This window comes from Monopterus albus, unplaced genomic scaffold (genome assembly GCF_001952655.1).
Source record: "Monopterus albus unplaced genomic scaffold, M_albus_1.0 scaffold68.1, whole genome shotgun sequence".
Classification (NCBI taxonomy): Eukaryota; Metazoa; Chordata; class Actinopteri; order Synbranchiformes; family Synbranchidae; genus Monopterus; species Monopterus albus.
Window position 1 is genome coordinate 1,338,067 of NW_018127948.1, and position 19,733 is coordinate 1,357,799.

Here is a 19,733-nt window from a genome sequence, read left to right on the forward strand (position 1 = left end):
CCTTTTAGAATAAAAATTAAATTCAGTCCCTGGTTTTCTCCTGAACTTGCACGAGCCACACATAATAGAAATAACATTTGGTCCATTTCAAGAGCTTCTAGCAGACACACTGACTGGCAGAACATCAGATAGCAGAGTAATGCAAATACATCATATTAAAATAACTAGGCACATGTGAGACCCCACTGAAATTTCATTTTGAGATTTTCAGGGGGTCTGAGACTCCTTGTATTTCACTCACTGATTGTGCTGCAGCATCCATAGCCTAAATCTAGCCTAAATACAGTACTTACTTTTCATGGCAAATCTACATTTGTATAGCACCTTATACAGAGCTACAAACATACTTTGGGGCCTCATGGGAAGTTGCACAAGTTTGTTGAAAGGTCATGTTTTAAATACACAAATTTTACTGGAAATGTCTCAGATGTTTCAGTTATCCTGGGCATATAGCCAGAGGCATGTTCCAGAAAGCTGGTTCAACAGACTGAACTTAACCCTGAACTGTAAGTTTACTAACTCTGATGGGAAATGCAGAGCTTTCAGTTCCAGAGCAGCTGATCAGTGGTAGTTTAATCAACTCCAAGGTGATGTGAAAAGCCTTCATCAGTAGAGCTCTGATACCATGACTCACCAAGGCAACAAATAAAGAGTATAGCTGGCATTTTAATCCAGTAGATTAGCAAATAATGTGACATTAACGCACATTTATCTTTAAAAATACAGCACCGACAGTGAAAGAGACCGAGCTGGAGAAGAGATCAGTATGTTAACATTGCTACGTGTTATTCAGCATAGTTCACTCTATTCATTTGTTTAGCAGACTTGGGTTTCTTTAATGAATTGAAAAGTGCTGAAATTCTATTGTTTGATACATTAATTTACTGGAAAAATAAATATTCAACTATATGTTGATGAGGACACAATGTTGGTGGCAGCAGCAGCAGAACTCAAATAAAACATTTATTTACAGACCTCTGATTGTAGCCTCAGTCTGAGCCAGTAGGCCTAATATTGATTTAGGTGATTTGCAGTTGGAAAAGCTTCAAAGTTAAAATGACATGTTTAAACTCTTATTATACAATTACAAATCTTGCTCAGTTGCATAAAAAACCCCAGCCTATTTAAATGTAATGAATTTAAAGTAATTAAAATGCTATTAAAAAGATTATATGCATATTTGCTCAAACCTAAGGAAATGTATTTCTTAGGGATCAATCAACATGTGGTCTGCCACTATTTCCAACAGTAGGACAGAGTAAGTGGGATTTAATCAAACTTAACCACACCAATCAGCAGTTGGTTGGCACTCGTGTCGCTCTGAGCCTCACGGTGCATTTGTGTGAATCTCTTTGCTTCCATAGTTACACTGTCTGAGAGACCAATGTATAGTATTTCTCATTTTCAACCATTTTAACAAAGATTCAAACTGATTTTTTTATTTTTAAATCTTTTGAAAAGTACAAATGGAATTTAAAGGTTTAATACACAGTAGGCCAACCTCATCAATCCTTAGTGAGCCTTGGGTGTCCATGAGATTCTGGCAACAGTGCCAGAGCATCTCCTCTGAGCTGAAGAGAACATTTTAGAGTATATTTGGACCAAATGTGATAAATATCAAGCTTTGGACAGACAGACATGATTTGTTAGTGTACACCTGTGACCGGTTCATTGTAGGTTTTGGACTTTAAACTGTCCATCAAAAGGCTGAAAACAGTAGTTACCTTATTTAATCTGCTCATTTATACCCTTTGAACTTTGCTTTTTCTTTTTTTTTTTATAACATTCAGTAGCATGTTACTGGAAAACACCTTGAATTTGTGTACTTAACAATTACAGGTCAGTTTGTCTACCCTCTGAACACTGATATGATCCAATTTTATCAGTCACACAATTTTATCAGACCACTGCGAGAGAGAAGTGGGCGAAATGAAGCATTATTCAAGGTGAGAACACCTGAAAGCCTCCGTGAGTAAAAAGCCAATAGGAGGAATACATCTAAACAGTCACCAAACTAGCATAAACCTGCAGAGAAGTGATCATTTCACCTTTGCCCCCAGTCTCCATTCACTGCTGGTATGTGTTAACCATAACGAGCTTGTTAGCCTAACTATTTACATGTGGCTATGTGGAGCAGTGACGACGTTCCATCGGTCACGTGACACTGGTGTTTTATTACAGGCTTCGACACAGCGTTTCGAATCATGCACTACAACAAGGAGAAAATTATGCTAAAATACACTAAGACAAATCACATAAAGGTGAGATTTGTGCCATATTATCCTGTCTACAGGGTCTTCATAGGGACACGGTACATATACTGCCTCATTCTACTTTTACATCTTTATATAACCTTCCCTAAAGCTACAAACACTGCAGAGAATTTGTTTTTTAATTGATGCATGAAAATAAGTGGAATTTGTCACTGAGTATATTGTCTCTCTCTTAACAGGTTTGCTACAACAAAATGAGACTTTCAGCCTTCCTTTGTTTCACTGTCATCTCTATGGCATTGACCGGTAATTGTATCACCTTTCCTTTGTCTCTTTATGTGCATGTCAGTGTGTGGAAAAAAAGCATATTTTGTTTTTTTATTTGAGGGCTTTAGTCTGCAGCTAAGATGATTAGTCAATTCACTAAAGAGTTAAAGAGCAGAAAATTAATTTGCATCTATTTTTAAACTGATTTAAACACATTAATCTTCATGAGCACCATAATTTCAAGGCCAAGAATCTTTGTTGTTGTTGTCACCTGCTCTTTGCATCTCTGTGCACTTACTTGACAAAATTTCTGTCTCCTGTCTCTCAGAGAGTGTTAACATTAAGAGCCTGGTGTTCTCTGCTGAGACTGACACCAGTTATGTTGAGATGGTCCCTCAGAAACCTCTGGCCATAAAAGCTTTTACGCTGTGTATGCGTGTTGCAACAGAGCTGAAAGGAGAGCGAGAAGTCATCCTGTTTGCGTACCGGACCCCAAGCTCTGATGAACTGAATGTGTGGCGTGAACTGAACGGCAGGTAGAAAACCTTCTTATATTATTATTAATATTCTTATATTATTAATACTATATTATATTCTTAGTTTATTATCATTCTTATATTATTATTTGTGACAATATTCTTATTTATTTCACCATTTTCATGCCAGAAATGCCCCTCACATCACTATTACTACTAAAAGCACTTCTATAGCTACTCTTACCTAATGCCATTAGTGCAATACAATTAAGACATAGAATTTTACATTAGCACACAGTAAAGGTAATGCATTGAACTGATGAAATCTACAAAATAGGTTCCACTGATTCTACTGACACCTACAAGTCTGCTTCCTTTGATGCTATTTTATTTTGCAGGGTTAAACTCTCTGAATCTCTGAAACATGATATAAAATGAATTTTATATCTGTATTTAGACTGTCTCTCTACTTGAGTGGGGATCCTGTCATGTTCGATGTTCCTCAGCTTGGTGCCCTAGAGACCCACCTGTGTGTCACCTGGGATTCCAGTTCCGGTGCGACTACCCTCTTCATGGACGGGAAGAAAAGCTTGACTAAAATCTACAGGAAGGGTCATGCTATCAGCCCCTCAGGCAGGGTTGTCCTTGGACAAGATCTAGACAGTTTCCAGGGTGGTTTTGACATCAAACAGAGTTTTGTAGGGGAGATCTGTGATGTCAATATGTGGGACTCTGTCCTGTCAGACAGCAACATCCAAGACATCTTCTCTGGGAAGAGAGTACCAAGAGGAAATGTTTTTGACTGGGAAATAACAGAACTTCAAATTCATGGGGAAGTAGATGTTGTTAAACGTGAGCTGTAGATATAATGCTCACACATGACATGCTGGAATGGTGTAGGCAACAGGGCAATAGAAGGTTTTGCAGTCAATGTAGCCACACTGCACCTGTATGACAAATATGAAGAAGATGATTTGATGATTAAACTGCATCAATGTCAATAAATGAAATGATAAAGATTAATTTTTACTTTGTCACACTGTAATTCTTTTCAGTTTGGTAAAAATATATGCTTATATTCTGTTGTGGTGGAATAATAAGGTATAATGCAGTTTATGGCATACATGTTGGGGTAGTTATGTTTCTACAATTTGGATAAAACTAGCCATTTTACTTAAATAATAATTAGAATAACTATACTTAATTATACTGTACATAAAAATAACTTAAACTGTGTTCATTAACCAATATTTCTAGATTAAATGCTAAAATCTCCAAATAATTCGGAGTACTTTTTCTAGCATATTTAAAAATCATATGAATTTTATGCTTTCTCATGTATGTGATTATCATTTTTAAAGTAGTAAAAGCTGTTAGTATTGTATCTATCACATTACAGTATAGTGTATGCTAAACCATTATACAGTTTGATTTCTACTTTTTTACATCATAGGGCTGCATTAATACTGTATAGTGTGTGTAGCCGATATATGCATATATTGTGTACATATTTAGCCTATATCCCTATCCTTGTACACAAAGGACCTTAATTTGTAAAAAGTACTTCTGTAAAGGATTGTAAGGAAAAAAAAGCTCTCGTTGGATTACCCTTTCTCAGGCACGGACGGGGTTCGAACCCGCGATCTTCGGTTTACGAGACCGACGCCTTACCACTTGGCCACCGCGCCTTGCATTTGAAATTGCTGACAGTGTATTAATTTGAAGTAAGATCATGTACACTTACTTGGCATGTGTTCATAGGGAGTTTGAGACATGTTAGCTGCTCGACTTTATGAAATCGATTTGCTCGCCTAATGAAGGGTTAATAATTCCAAGCTGCATTTAAAATATATACCGTTTGATTCAGAAATTCGTGAAATTAAGCCTTAGGAAAGTTTTGGAAAGGATCTGTCTGTGCTAGCTGTGTATTTTCTATCTTCTCTAGTCGACGCTACACCAGCTAATGAGAGCTAATGACACGTGACATTAATGTCAAAAATGCAGCTTGACAGAATTCTTGTATGCAACCGAATGTCCCCGCAGATTGCATTAATGATTATACAACGTGTTAGGTAATGATTTATCGCATATATTTTTTCATTGCCGTCGAAGTCATAAAAGCGTTAAATCTCGAAATGAAGTTCGGTGTAACGTTACCTTACTGGCCGTAAGCGTGCGAAGGAAAGAAAGGGACATGTTGACGGAGAACACATCCGGAAGTAACGTTAGCTGAGATGGTTCACGGCAGATGGGGTTTCCATTTCACTAGTTCTTTGGAGCATGGTGACTACAGGTTTAACACGATGAAGTGAAAGTTGCATGTTTAGTAATCGGATAGTGAGAAGATGGTGCGGTTCTTGGCGCAATAAGGAGTAGCTAATGCGGTAAGTAAAAGGACAAATTTTCTGGAAAGGCCAGTACAGAGACAAGCTGTATACATGCTAGCGTTAAATAGCTAGCCAGCTCGCTAGCAGATGATCGATTCAGCATCTAGTAATTTTGTTCACTTTACATCATTTACCTAGACATTCAAGTAGTCATGGAAGTTCATACATAACCACATGATGTCATTACTTTTATGGCAAATTATTTAAACCTTAATAAAGCCGTGCTTATATATAAGGTAACCACGAATCAAAGCTTTCTTCATGTCATGTGTTTCTTTATTTCAAATAGGTTTAATTATATGAACATAACGTTTAGATTTCGTATAGGGCCCCTTATATATATATATATAATCAGCTCAGTGATATGTAATGCAGGTTAACAAAGCATTACAACAGCAAAACAGCAGTGGTCTAGTCTATGATTCCGAGTACACTTTTGAAATATTCCTGTGGGTAAAACACAACTAAATTAAAATGTCAAATCTTGCTCAGTGTTGAAAACTTGTTGTGTCTTGTGTTTTTGTTTCACAGTCTTTGACAGTCTGTCTGATCTGCAGCAGCTGAGAGTCCCAGTCTGCTTCACCATGCCACTGGTGGTGGATGCTGTGTGGGTGCTGTGGAGCATTGGAGCTGGCATCTATGACTACTTCCACACCAGTGCCATGGAGGAGAGGATCCACACACTGGAAAATGTCCTCTCTATTCACCAGTTTGTGATCGCAGCCCTGTCAGCAGGTCTTATCCTGCTCATGACCTACATACTATGGAGAAAACATTAAACTTTGCTGACAGATGCACCCACTTGATGTTCATTTATTGCACAATATGTTGTATTACCCAGGGTAGTTTTGATCAAGATGTTGGCCAGAGTGAGAGTCTGGCTCATACAGCTTCTCACACTTGGGATCATGCATGTTCAGAACGTTTGGGATGTCCCAGATGAGGTCAGAAGCACTGATGGGCAACCAAACCGAGTAACGCCACACCATAAGGACATGGTCTCAAATGACTTGTCAGGTACCCTTCAGTTAGTGGGCACTTGATTTGTTTTCCCCGTCTGTCGCCATGTTTTGGATGTTAAACCGACTTGTCAGGTACCCTTCAGGTAGTGGGCACTTGATGTGTTTTCCCTGTCTGTCGCCATGTTTTGGATGTTAAACTGGCATAGAATGGTGTCTACAGACTGTTGTCCGCATCCATACAAAATGATAAACAAGGTAACTTTGCACTTTTTTTTGCCAAGCTTGAAAGACTTTACTGTCTAGAAAAGTCCTCTGGGATACTGCCATTAATTTGAACACCTTCACAGTGTGAGGTGAAGGGTGAAGGCATGTAGACATAGTTGGTAATAACAATTGAATCATTTGAAATCAGTTTTTTGAAGTGCTTATTAATATACAGTGTATCTAAGGCTATTAACTTGGAATCTGGACCTCCAACATAAATATTTTTCCAGTTAACAAGAGCTGTAGTTTTCACTTACCAGTTTAATAGGGTTTCTGGATGTCACAATTTATAATAAATACATCATACAATTAATATAACATCAACATTTACCAATAATGAATGACCCTAAATGAAGTCTAAGATAAATAACAATACAAATAGCAATACAATTTTGCTGTTTGACTGGAACAAAATTGCAGTTTCAAATGGGGCAAATACTGTTAATCATGTGTGGAAAATTTTTACTGAAACTACTTTTTTTTGTTTTTTTTTTTTTTTTGCAGAATGAGATGAGAAGATGGTGCGGTTCTTGGCGCAATAAGGAGTAGCTAATGCGGTAAGTAAAAGGACAAATTTTCTGGAAAGGCCAGTACAGAGACAAGCTGTATACATGCTAGCGTTAAATAGCTAGCCAGCTCGCTAGCAGATGATCGATTCAGCATCTAGTAATTTTGTTCACTTTACATCATTTACCTAGACATTCAAGTAGTCATGGAAGTTCATACATAACCACATGATGTCATTACTTTTATGGCAAATTATTTAAACATTAATAAAGCCGTGCTTATATATAAGGTAACCACGAATCAAAGCTTCCTTCATGTCATATGTTTCTTCATTTCAAATAGGTTTAATTATATGAACATAACGTTTAGATTTCGTATAGGGCCCCTTATATATATATATATAATCAGCTCAGTGATATGTAATGCAGGTTAACAAAGCATTACAACAGCAAAACAGCAGTGGTCTAGTCTATGATTCCGAGTACACTTTTGAAATATTCCTGTGGGTAAAACACAACTAAATTAAAATGTCAAATCTTGCTCAGTGTTGAAAACTTGTTGTGTCTTGTGTTTTTGTTTCACAGTCTTTGACAGTCTGTCTGATCTGCAGCAGCTGAGAGTCCCAGTCTGCTTCACCATGCCACTGGTGGTGGATGCTGTGTGGGTGCTGTGGAGCATTGGAGCTGGCATCTATGACTACTTCCACACCAGTGCCATGGAGGAGAGGATCCACACACTGGAAAATGTCCTCTCTATTCACCAGTTTGTGATCGCAGCCCTGTCAGCAGGTCTTATCCTGCTCATGACCTACATACTATGGAGAAAACATTAAACTTTGCTGACAGATGCACCCACTTGATGTTCATTTATTGCACAATATGTTGTATTACCCAGGGTAGTTTTGATCAAGATGTTGGCCAGAGTGAGAGTCTGGCTCATACAGCTTCTCATGCTTGGGATCATGCATGTTCAGAACGTTTGGGATGTCCCAGATGAGGTCAGAAGCACTGATGGGCAACCAAACCGAGTAACGCCACACCATAAGGACATGGTCTCAAATGACTTGTCAGGTACCCTTCAGTTAGTGGGCACTTGATTTGTTTTCCCCGTCTGTCGCCATGTTTTGGATGTTAAACTGGCATAGAATGGTGTCTACAGACTGTTGTCCACATCAATACAAAATGATAACAAGGTAACTTTGCACTTTTTTTGCCAAGCTTGAAAGACTTGACTGTCTAGAAAAGTCCTCTGGGATACTGCCATTAATTTGAACACCTTCACAGTGTGAGGTGAAGGGTGAAGGCATGTAGACATAGTTGGTAATAACAATTGAATCATTTGAAATCAGTTTTTTGAAGTGCTTATTAATATACAGTGTATCTAAGGCTATTAACTTGGAATCTGGACCTCCAACATAAATATTTTTCCAGTTAACAAGAGCTGTAGTTTTCACTTACCAGTTTAATAGGGTTTCTGGATGTCACAATTTATAATAAATACATCATACAATTAATATAACATCAACATTTACCAATAATGAATGACCCTAAATGAAGTCTAAGATAAATAACAATACAAATAGCAATACAATTTTGCTGTTTGACTGGAACAAAATTGCAGTTTCAAATGGGGCAAATACTGTTAATCATGTGTGGAAAATTTTTACTGAAACTACTTTTTTTTGTTTTTTTTTTTTTTTTGCAGAATGAGATTATACATAAGCTGCTATAACTCTTAAGAGCAAACCTACTGATGGGAGTCATGACATATGCCTTCAGATACACTACTAAAATTGTTTTATGAATCAATTTTATTCTTAAATTAATTAAAAGAAAGCATACAGAACAGGCCTGTGTTGTCACTGCATCTGTACATCAAACTGGTGCCTGGTTGATGCTAGTTGCCGACCCCTCTCTTAGCATATTAAGTTAAAAAAAACAAAACAGTTGCAATCTTGAGACAGCAGGCCCAAAAAACTATTAGCAGCTGATGCTTTCTTGTTTTCATAATTTGTCCTCTCTGTTGGGATACTTTCCCACTAAACACTAAATGGTGTGTTGCACTCTTAAAGGTTGGTGTCAGGCCTTGATGTTACAGGGGCACAGCCGTGCTTTGATGGGAATGTATGTGTGGTCAGACTGAGGGGTCACCTGTGCAATTGGGCTGAATCCAGCACTTCAGACATCGCTTTGAGATGTGAGAAGAGCAAGCAGTGGCTTTAACAGTCAGAGTCAATTAATTGTCTGGAAGTGAGCTTCTTGTGCTGTTGCAGTAAAGATTAAAATCACAGCAGAGATTTTAAAAAAGAAAATCTCAAAAATGCCTTTGGCTGCTTGTACATTAAGTATCCTGTTCCAAGTGACAGACCTGGAATAACAGGATAAGCACAATAAGCCACTTTGATGAATTTCAGGCACTGGGAAATTAATTATGCTTGATATGTGATTTCTTTCTTATATCTCATACTGAGGATAAAGTATCAGAGATGGGGGACTTTGAAATTTACTTTATTTAGTGTTGTTTAATGTTTTGTGAAAAGGCTTGTGTGTGAGTTTATTGTGTTCATGTTTACACTTTTACCAACACTGTCCAATCTGTCATCCAGGTTTCATGTGTTTTCTTTATATATATTACAAATGTGAACTAATGATTTAATCTAGTTTTAGTCACTTTTTTCTCTGTTCCACCTGCTTACACCCTGGGCTTCATTACCACTATACTGTATGTACTGCTGCACGTTACTCTGACAAACCCCCATGAATAGTTTTAAAGGAAATGTGTCTGAATAATAAATCATATTTTCCCCACTTGCTTCTCTTTGAACCTTTTTGTTCCCTGTTATTTTGAATGTTTTTGTGTTAAATAAATAGACAATTCGCAAAGGGCCAAAAGTCAGAGCCTGCTTCATCATCATAAAACATTTTACTAGTAAATACAGCAAGTTGTTTTAAATCAGGAAGCTGTAGCTTTGTAGAACACCATGATGCAGAAATTATGCAATTAAATTGTTATAATACTGAACTGTAAGTACTGTGCACATGAGCTATTTTAGTTCTCACTATTTCTAACTTTTTAGTCATGTGCAGGCAGTACAGTGCTTGTTTTGAGCCATATCTGGAGAAATTATTGACATCACACAGTATTCAAGGTGTGTCCAGATTTGAATCAGAAGTCATTGTTTCTCAAAATAAGTTTTAGAGTGTGCTTGTCTGAGGTTATGTAGATATTTGTGCCACATCTACTGATACAAACTGTTAATAAAAAATGACAACGAATTATATAATATACATAGTTTTTATCATTTTTTCATATATGCGGTGATTACTTGTAAATTTGTAGTTAGTTACTTCCCACCACTGATACTTATTAATTCTAATGACCTTTTGTGTCTTTGACCTTATATAGACCTACCTTGCCATGCTGTAGGCGGCAAATGTGACTCCGAGACCGGCCAATATTCCTACCAATAAGAACCTAGGTTTTCACAAACAAGCACGGTGATTGGTTAGAACTGTTAGAAGGCGGGATCTTTCAACCCGGGTCTCAGTGGACGCTTCATCCTAAAGTTGTCATGTGGTTAATGTTAGGCCAAAGAAAACGGAAGCGATGCAGAGTTTGCCTTCAAAGTTGAAGCATGCAATTTATCAAGATTACATTTTCAGAAATCACATGCTTTACATAAAATGTGTTTCCATTGAGATGTATTTTAGATTTCCATATTTGTGTTTATAGTACACGGTACACTGAGTGAAACTTGTATCTAACCATTTTAATATGTTGACTAGAATTTATTTAAAACAAAGACCGGATAACGCATGTGTTATTTTGTGGAGCTTTGCATGACTGCTACCCCAACTTGGCAAAGAGGCACTCGACGGAAAATAATGTACATTTTGGTGAAATTGTAACAACGAAACCATTGAAAATACGTGTCATTTCTGTGTCCAGTCAGTTATAATTTGGCAGCAGCTTTCGTTCTCTTAATTGGTGAAGTCAGAGCAACGAACACGGCTAGCCGGTTAGCCCGGTGTTGTAGCTAGCTGGCTAAGGAAGTTAGCCGGTCGGCTAGCAATACGCGTCAGCTTGCCTGAGTGTGACTCTTGTTTCGCGCATTTCAAGCCTTGTCACCGACCTCTGTAAATGTGAAACCGGTACATGAATGAAGACGTTAGATTGTAACTTCACTAATATCGAATATTAGGGAGTGAAACTTTCACAAAGCGAGTTTAAAATGAAGAGGCAACATTGTTTCTCCTAAGCGACTGTTTTTCCCCAACGCTGCTCTTTTGTTTTGACAAAGGAGGAGGACCTGAGTTTCTTTTTTTTTTTATTTCATTTTTTTACACTCCACAACTGGTGGTGGGGCACTTTCTTTGGCCATTAATTTTGTTTTAGCAATGGCTCCACATAAGCAGAGCTCTTCAGGTGGAAGCCACCCAGTGGGTTTTGGTCCTGGAGGAAAAGCCAGCGGGTTACACCAGTCGTCCTCCTCTACGATGGGTGCAGCCAAGAAACCCAACATGCAACTCATTCAAGCCGATCACGAGTTGTTCCTGCAGGCCTTCGAGAGTGAGTTGCTGCCTTCATCAAGTTGCATATTTACAGATATCACTATCAAGAGTGCAAGGTCCCAGTAAGTTTTACAGTGGTCATGTGAATGGAAAGACGAGGGACTGCTGGAGGAATAGATCATTTTACAGCCTACTTGAATTGACATCGACGAGCCATGTACTGCTTAGATTTTAGCCATCACCAAGTCCATTTATTATTAATTACACGTGTTGCAGTGCGCTCATACTTTATGCGTTTGTCATATAACTTGTTGCAGCTGCAGGTTGCCTGTTGTGAACTTACAAGATGGAAAAAACAGGTTTTTGGTCACATGTGTCAAACTGCTGCAGCAAATGATTTTGCTTCTTTAATTTATCAGTTACTTTGTAGTGAATGATACAGATTATAAAATATCAGAAATGTATGTAATCAAATGGACCTTATCACAGTGTGATACCTTCACATTTTATCTGGCCAGCAGTCAAAACTAAAAATATTTTAGCCAGCAAATGTTTGCTAGTTTTACAGTACCTGAGAAATTATCTATATTATTAATTTATTAACACAGTTTTTGTTCATTACAAGATTGTTTCAGTGCTTTTTGATTGGCTTTATCATTGTTTAAAGTTCAAAATGTTCATTTAAAGGATGAATAATACAAAGTAATGTGCTGATGGTGTAACTATATTTATTTGCAGAACCTACTCAAATCTACCGGTTCCTTCGCACCAGGAACTTGATTGCTGTGAGTGTTGCCTTTTTCTGAAACTCCTCACATGATTTACTTGACCATCTGAGTCAAGAGGAAACATTTCTGTGCTTCTTAGTGTGTTGAAGTATGGCTTTTTGTTTTTTTTTTTTACATCTCCCTGTTACATTTCAGCCTATATTCTTGCACAGGACACTTACCTATATGTCCCACAGAAACTCAAGGAACAACATCAGAAGGTAAAATGCTTCTTGAAACTGCTTATGTGCTGTTTTGTATCACTTCATGATGCCTTTCCTGTGCCTCACATGTCATTTTAATGCAGAAATTCAAATCTGTTTTCTGAAGAAGTGTGTTCTTTGGAAAATTTTAGGCTTGTATCTTTATTACTTTACCTTCTGTATTAATTTTCATCATTGCCTGTTGGATTGAAACCCGGTGTTAAATACTTTGTCTCTTAGAAAGCATGAATGAAAGCTGACCAAAATGTTGGCTGCGTAGGCAGGGGGCGGCTGTATCAGTTAAAGCTGAGATCAGAGAGACGTTTTCAGTTAGGCTGCTTTGCATACAGACGCTACACATAGAAAAGCTCCTGCTGATACATGTGGGGCTACTTGTGGTTCAGTTTGCACTTGAGGGGTGTGTTGATGTACAGAGGGTCTTCTCTAGTGTTCTCACATGGAAGTTATGTTACATGTTGTTAAGTTAAAAAGTTCTGGCTTCATAATTGTTGAAAAAAGTTGACAACTAACTGATTTTTATCAACTACTATGTTTTTTTTCATTAGCAGCCAAACTTTTTCTAGTCTTATTAATTGATATTTTTGTCTGTTTGATGCAGTGTTCTTGTGCAGTTGTTTGTGTTGTGACAGCTTTTTGTAGACATATTGTCAGAAAAGTAACATAATGAAACTACTGTTGTCTTGAAAGTGCAACAAAACTCAAAGAATAATGCTGACACCAATGATAACCTGCTGTGCTGTCAGTAAATCAGTGACAGTGGTTTTACAAGCTGACAACAGCTGAAAGAAACACACTGGAAGATCTTGTTTGTGTTATTACTGTTGCTCAAAAATATATTTTTCTGTAAAAGAGAAAGAAATGGATATTATTTAAGTCAGTAATCTAAACATTCTGTTATAGAAATCCTTCATTTTCTTTGATTTTGAAGTTTTAACATTAATTAAAACTTTAAAAAGGAAGGAAAAAGACTATATTAGACGACATAGCATTTTTATTCCTTTAATAATCATTATGTGTCTGAGAAACATCAATATGTCGGGCTATCTCTGTTACAGTCAAAACTAAAATATGTGAAGTGCAATACACACACACACACACACACACTCCTTATTTGGACATAGATGTATCAGACAGGCACTTTTATTCGATTTCTGTACTTTGCTGTCGACTTGAACAGGGACTAAAAATGGCAGCCATTGTAATGTGTGTTTTCCTGATTTGAGGTAGATTACCAGGTTAGTGCTCAGCTCAGTTTCACTTTCTGCCTCGCTCATGCGTACTTGAGTCACATGAAGTGCTGCTTGTGACTGAGATGGAAAAAAGCACCACGCAGTTCTGTTCACAAAGCACGAGTAACTGGAAAGCATACTGTAAATTAATTGGGTAGTTAGATTAAATGCCGTTAGTGCTTTTTACTTTCATCAGGAACTAAAATTAAACTGACCTGACTTGCCTCTGTACAATGAAAATGTCTGACCAGTACACAGTTTCCCTCTTGCGTTAACCTCCTTGAAAGTGATTTATCAGAATGGGTTTATGGCCTGTCCTGCCTGTGCTGGACCTCAGGTCTTTTTGAAGTTTTATGTATGTATCTGTAAGCAACTTAAAGCCAGCCAGCTGGTACTATGACCACAGGGTAACTGCAGGTCCTGAAAAGGCTTAAAAAGCCCAAATTTTGCTTTCTTTAGAGAATGCATTAAAACATAACATTTACAAAGGTCTTCAGTATTTTTTCTAGCCTGCCATAGACAGTAATGTTACTTATTATCAAATGCTTTAGTATCAGATTGTAGGGGGAGGTTTTCTGGAAAATTCCCAGTACTATTGTTCCAGACCACCTATGTAAAATTATGTGGATCTTAAATAAATTAATTATGCTTAATTGATGTATCCTTTATATTCTGTTGCTTGTCCTGGTCATGTCTAATGATTATTTTATTATTAGGATATATAGCTGGGAAGTGCTGACAAAAAAATCTATAAACAGATTAATAAACCCATGCATTTGATAAGTAGAATTACTCAATAAGTGCACATAATGATGTCGCATTTCATTATAATAGAAGTTGATCACAAAAACCCTGCGTGTTCTTTTTGCAGGCATCACAGTCACGGGTCTCATAGGAATGAATAAGGACTATTCACTTTTTGATTCTGTACTCATAGCATGTTTGTCTGAAAACAACCTACGTTAGGGTGGTTTCTTGCATTTCTCTCCACAGCCTCACAGATGTTTTCAGTTACCCTAGTCCATTAGGCTTGCTCAGGTTGAACTTGGACAGAACTGAGATTTATGTACAACCACTGACCTCTGTTTTCATGGTTGCCCTCCTAAACCCTACGATGCGCTGCTTATTTGAGCCAGGTGCGCATGCTTTACATGTAATTTCAGTTCAGCACACAAAACTGGACATGAAGCTTATACGAGCTTGAATCGACAGCTTGTGGAGCAGATAAACAAAGTGTCACATCCACCAAACGCCATGTTAAAAAAATACAAACAGACCTCTTGGCTTGGTTGAATACAAATGGGAAATGTTCTCTGCTGTGTCTGCCAACACTTGTGGGCTGTGTGAATAAATTAAAGTTTCCCACATCATCTCCACTACCCGCTGCTGTGTAAGTATCAGCTGATGTTGACCAAACATCATACCTGCTGCTTAGACAATATTGGAAGTTGTTTTAGTCACTCCAGGCAAACATTCAGGCTTTGCATAAATACATTCCCATGGAAAACAGAAATCATCAAAAATATTAAAACAGGTAAAGAACTGAATCTGTTTGAATTAATGAACTCTGTATATACATTAAGACTATATACATTTGTGTGTCATAAAACTAAATGTCTCACATCTCAACATTTTGCAGGTTTTAGTTAATTCTGATGGCCTTTTTAAAAATTTTTTAAAAGTTTCAAATTATAGTTCAGTCTATACAATTTAAAACACCTCATGTTACATATGTGTCTGCGTTAGTAAAACATGGCCTTTGTTAAAGTTGACTTGTTGGGTAAAAATGTCCATCCAAAGCACAGTTACACAGATGTAAGTAGAGTGAATCACTCTCCAGAAGAAAGTAATTTTACTTGGAGCTGTCACTGGGTGCCTGTGGGTCTGTACTGGGTGGTGGTTGTATGGCTGCTGACCAGTGCTCTTTATTTGTATGTACAGGAAAACCTCCAAAGTTGACAATCTACTGGTCAAAGTGGAAAAGATGAGGGGTGAACAAGAGACCCTCAGGTAAAAACTCACAGCCCTCCAGTAGTCAGGACCCACAGGTTTCTATTAAGTTGAATGCTTCATGTTGGTCTGTTGTTGAAGATGATGATGATTGTTCTCAAATATTTCATAGACTCTTTGATGAGGTTTAGCGTTTATCTCTCCCAAGGAGCTCATTGGGCTTAAGTCCTGTTTGTTTGTTAAGCGGTTTGGGATGCAAGAGATTAAAAAATGTCATGATTGCTATTTTCTTAAAAATTACTACACCTAAATGACGGACACATTGAAACTGGAGAGCACATACAGTGTCTCTGCCAAAACCGCATGATGATTAAACATTGTTTTCAAGAAAAGGCCATGCCCTTAATATCACTTGACTATCAGCAAGGATATTTTGGTTCAGTCAGTATTTTTTGCTATAAAAATCCTATGTCCTGTTTAGCACATCTTGCAACCCCTGTGGCTAGATTAGCACATGCAGCCTCCAAATGATGTGGATATAGTGAAGACAGAATGACAAACAAGGTTTTGATCTTATTAATGCAATATTTTGATGTAAAAAGTTGACCATCTGAGCCTAACATCAGTAGATACTGTATTTGATCAAATATTACTGTCAGAATTTAAAGGCAATGTCTGTTTCTGTTGTTTTCCCGCAGCTTGGCCTCTAATCTACAGCTCACCTTTACCGGTTTCTTCCATAAAGCTGGTAAGTTTGTTTTCCTCAGCAGCTATCCTTTTGGCTTAAAAATATTTAGAAAGAGATTTTTTCCTCACTGACCTACAGGAAGTCTTTTGTCCTGGGTTGTGTTGTTTTCAGGGAAACCATCTCAGGACTGTGAGAATGAGCAGAGCTCTGTGGCTCTGGAGGTGCTGCTGGTCAAAGTTTGCCACAAGAAGAGGAAGGTGTGTGTGAGATGATCTTGTGTGTTTTGTTTTTTTTGTTTTTTTTTTGCTGGTGGCATGAAAATTTAGATGATTTTCATCTTTTAAAGGATTGGCATCCCTTGCTTTATCCACACTTTTTTATATAATTTCCAGGTGTCAGTGAAATACATATGAAATGTTTTTGCCTCTCCTGCCCAGGATGTGAGCTGTCCAGTGAAGCAGGTCCTCACAGGGAAAAAGCAGGTTCCTCTGAACCCAGACACGAGCACTGGAGTCCAGACCAAGTCAGGTTCTTTTCCCTCCCTGCTGGTATCCAGCAGCGAGTTTGAACCCAGCAATTCTCACATGGTTAAGTCTTACACACTACTCTTCAGAGTATCAAGGCCTGGACACCTTCGAACACAAATCAACGGTCTGACCAACGGAGAAAATCACCACAACAGAGGTGAGCCGCAACACACAGATGAACTGTGGTTGTAATTTTTAAGGGATTGTTCATGTTTATTTTAACATTATTTTACAGTTTTGACTATCATCTATCTCTATAATAGCAACATAGATTTTTGCTAGAGTAATAAAAGAAGTTTGACAGGGTGAGAAACACTGTTTGGGAAGAGAGAGAAACATGAGCTGTAAAATGATCACCCAAGCTGTCTGATGTGATGATCTGTCACAGTTTACAAACAGACTTCCTGATTCCTCCCAAAGCTGTTAAGCCCTTTTGCTAACACAATTTCATTGAACATATTGCTCTCCTTTCCATTTCTTATTGGCAAAGATCAGTGTAGAAAAATATGGATATAGTCAGTATGCTTCTCATCTCACACTCTATGATGGAAGAGGGATTCCTTCTGTGTTGTTTCTGCTCATATGGTGATTTCTTTTTTTGTGTGTGCCCTTTTAAAGGTTTTTGTTCCTTTTAAGTGGAGTTTTTCTTTACTTAAATCAAGGGTCTAAGATCAGTGTGTTGTAGCTGCAAAGATTGCAGAGTCCTTTGAGGAAAAATTGTGATTAGCTGTAGCTAACGTTAACTCAGGAAAGTTAAACCAAGTCCAGATGTCTACTTTAATGATCAATTTGAGCACAGACAGGACAGAAACTGATTCATCTGCACTGTTTGTGTTGTGGTATCTGCAGATATAGTAGTTGCTAGCTAGTGTTAGCTTTCTGCCAGGAACGGATTGAATAGAACAGAATTCAAACATTGGTTGCTCGACTTCCATGGCCACTTCTCATAGCCAGAGATGATAGTTTTGGTTTTTTTTTTTTTTTTTCTTAAAAATAACCATTTTGTGCACTTTGCAACAACTCATTTTCTAAGAAGACATTTTACACATCATGCAATTTATGAAGGGAACCATTGACCTGTTCATACATGTAACATTTTGCGAAGTTGTAACATGCACTGAGAAAAGGTGCAAATGCATAGATTGATCCTAGGATTTTAATAATCAATACTGGATTGTTCAAATAAAATCTGATATTTGTATTGTAATCCTGTGACTATTTTAAAGAGCCCATGGCATGATTTTCCTTGTTTTGTGACTTATATAAAATTACAACAGTGAATTATCATCTTAGATGTGACCTGAAGCTCAAAAAATGAGGTGTACCTATGTTCTAGTACTTCTATGCGGAAGCAGATCGGTTTATAAAAGTCTTGTAAACTCTCGCTTGTGAGACTTTTTTCCTAATAAAATAAAGTATGAAGTGATAGTTTAAGGATTTCCTTGAATGGGCTTAGTCTCCAGGCCGTTCCGTGTTCATATGAGCTTGCCTGACATCCACCGGTGCCATTGTAAAAGCAGAGTTTTTCGACTGCGCCTGGTTTTGTGGATATATTTTACCTACTGCTGCTGCACTGTGACCAGAGGATGTGGAGAACACAGGGCCTGAGGTTACTGCATGTCCAGAAATGTTCCTGTACAAGGACTCCCTGTTTTACCTGACCAAGTCTAACCTACGATCAGCCGGCCAGTGAAGCCCCCTGGGGTGGTGAATGATCAGTTTATCAGCGCTGGATTCCCCCAGAGCACAGTACCTGTTTGATTTGACTACTTGAGGCCAGTGTGTCTGCCACATGTGATGTGTTCTTGGTTAACGAGCGGATTAACGACCCATGATGTTATTGTCGGTGCTACGCTACCTGTTGGAATTAAATTCACTACTTTGGGACTGTATGTGGTCGTGTGGGGAAGATGCAGCGACCACCGGTTGGACTCACCAACCTTGGAGCTACTTTAAAGGGAGTGATGTTTCCACTACTTGGTGGAACTTTACGGTAAGTTAAAAGAAACACACATATCACATGCCTGTTAACGCCTTGTTTCTGTAATGTTAGAGAGAATTGTTGTAAGGCTGGAGAAGTTACAACATGCCAGTTAAAATTTGGGGTTTCTCAATTACCTGCTTTGTTTAGAGTGTTACACATCTCTCTTCATCGGTACATACAGTGGGGCAAATAAGTATGTGATACACTGCTGATTTTTCAAGTTTTCCACTTACAGAGAATGGACAGTTCTGTAATTTTCATCGTAGGTGAGGGACAGAATCTATAAAAAAAATTCAGAAAATCACATTGTTAGATTTTTAAATTATTTATTTCCATTTTATTGCATGAAATAAGTATTTGATCACCTACCAACCAGCAAGAATTCTGGCTCTCACAGACCTGTTAGTCTTTAAGAAGCCCTCCTAGCCTCCACTCACTGCCTGTATTAATTGTACCTGTTTGAACACGTTACCTGTATAAAAGACGCCTGTCCACACACTCGATCTATCAGCCTCCAACTTCTCCACCATGGGCAAGACGAAAGAGCTGTCTAAGGACACTAGGGACAAAATTGTAGACCTGCACAAGGCTGGGATGGGCTACAGGACAATAGGCAAACAGCTTGGTGAGAAGGCAACAACTGTTGGCGTAATTATTAGAAAATGGAAGAAATTCAAGATGACTGTCAATCTCCCTTGGACTGGGGGTCCATGCAAGATTCGCCTCATGGAGTATCAATGATCCTGAGAAAGGTGAGGGATCAGCCTAGAACTACAC

At 38.0% G+C, this 19,733-nt stretch overlaps 2 protein-coding genes, 1 long non-coding RNA gene and 1 other non-coding gene across 4 annotated transcripts in view; 3 read left to right on the top strand and 1 right to left on the bottom strand.

The window, feature by feature from the left end:
- Window positions 1-2,201: 2,201 nt before the first annotated feature.
- LOC109962835 (pentraxin fusion protein-like) lies at window positions 2,202-3,985 on the top strand. The gene is made up of 4 exons (XM_020604877.1): window positions 2,202-2,261; window positions 2,453-2,519; window positions 2,809-3,016; window positions 3,414-3,985. The coding sequence occupies exons 1-4, from the start codon at window positions 2,205-2,207 to the stop codon at window positions 3,817-3,819; spliced, it is 738 nt and encodes a 245-aa protein (XP_020460533.1). The 5' UTR covers window positions 2,202-2,204; the 3' UTR covers window positions 3,820-3,985.
- Window positions 3,986-4,572: 587 nt separating this feature from the next.
- On the bottom strand, window positions 4,573-4,644 carry trnat-cgu (transfer RNA threonine (anticodon CGU)). The gene has a single exon. It is a non-coding gene; the product is annotated as a tRNA-Thr (tRNA).
- A 42-nt stretch (window positions 4,645-4,686) lies between these two features.
- On the top strand, window positions 4,687-6,453 carry LOC109962810 (uncharacterized). The gene is made up of 3 exons (XR_002275320.1): window positions 4,687-5,340; window positions 5,875-6,360; window positions 6,438-6,453. It is a non-coding gene; the product is annotated as an uncharacterized LOC109962810 (long non-coding RNA).
- A 4,275-nt stretch (window positions 6,454-10,728) lies between these two features.
- LOC109962828 (polycomb protein suz12-B-like) overlaps window positions 10,729-19,733 on the top strand; it is a 15,807-nt gene continuing 6,802 nt past the window's right edge. Inside the window, 7 exon segments of the mRNA XM_020604860.1 lie at window positions 10,729-11,645; window positions 12,326-12,372; window positions 12,511-12,575; window positions 15,749-15,817; window positions 16,456-16,505; window positions 16,617-16,702; window positions 16,883-17,129. Coding sequence (XP_020460516.1) covers window positions 11,474-11,645; window positions 12,326-12,372; window positions 12,511-12,575; window positions 15,749-15,817; window positions 16,456-16,505; window positions 16,617-16,702; window positions 16,883-17,129 — 736 coding nt within the window. The 5' untranslated portion in view covers window positions 10,729-11,473.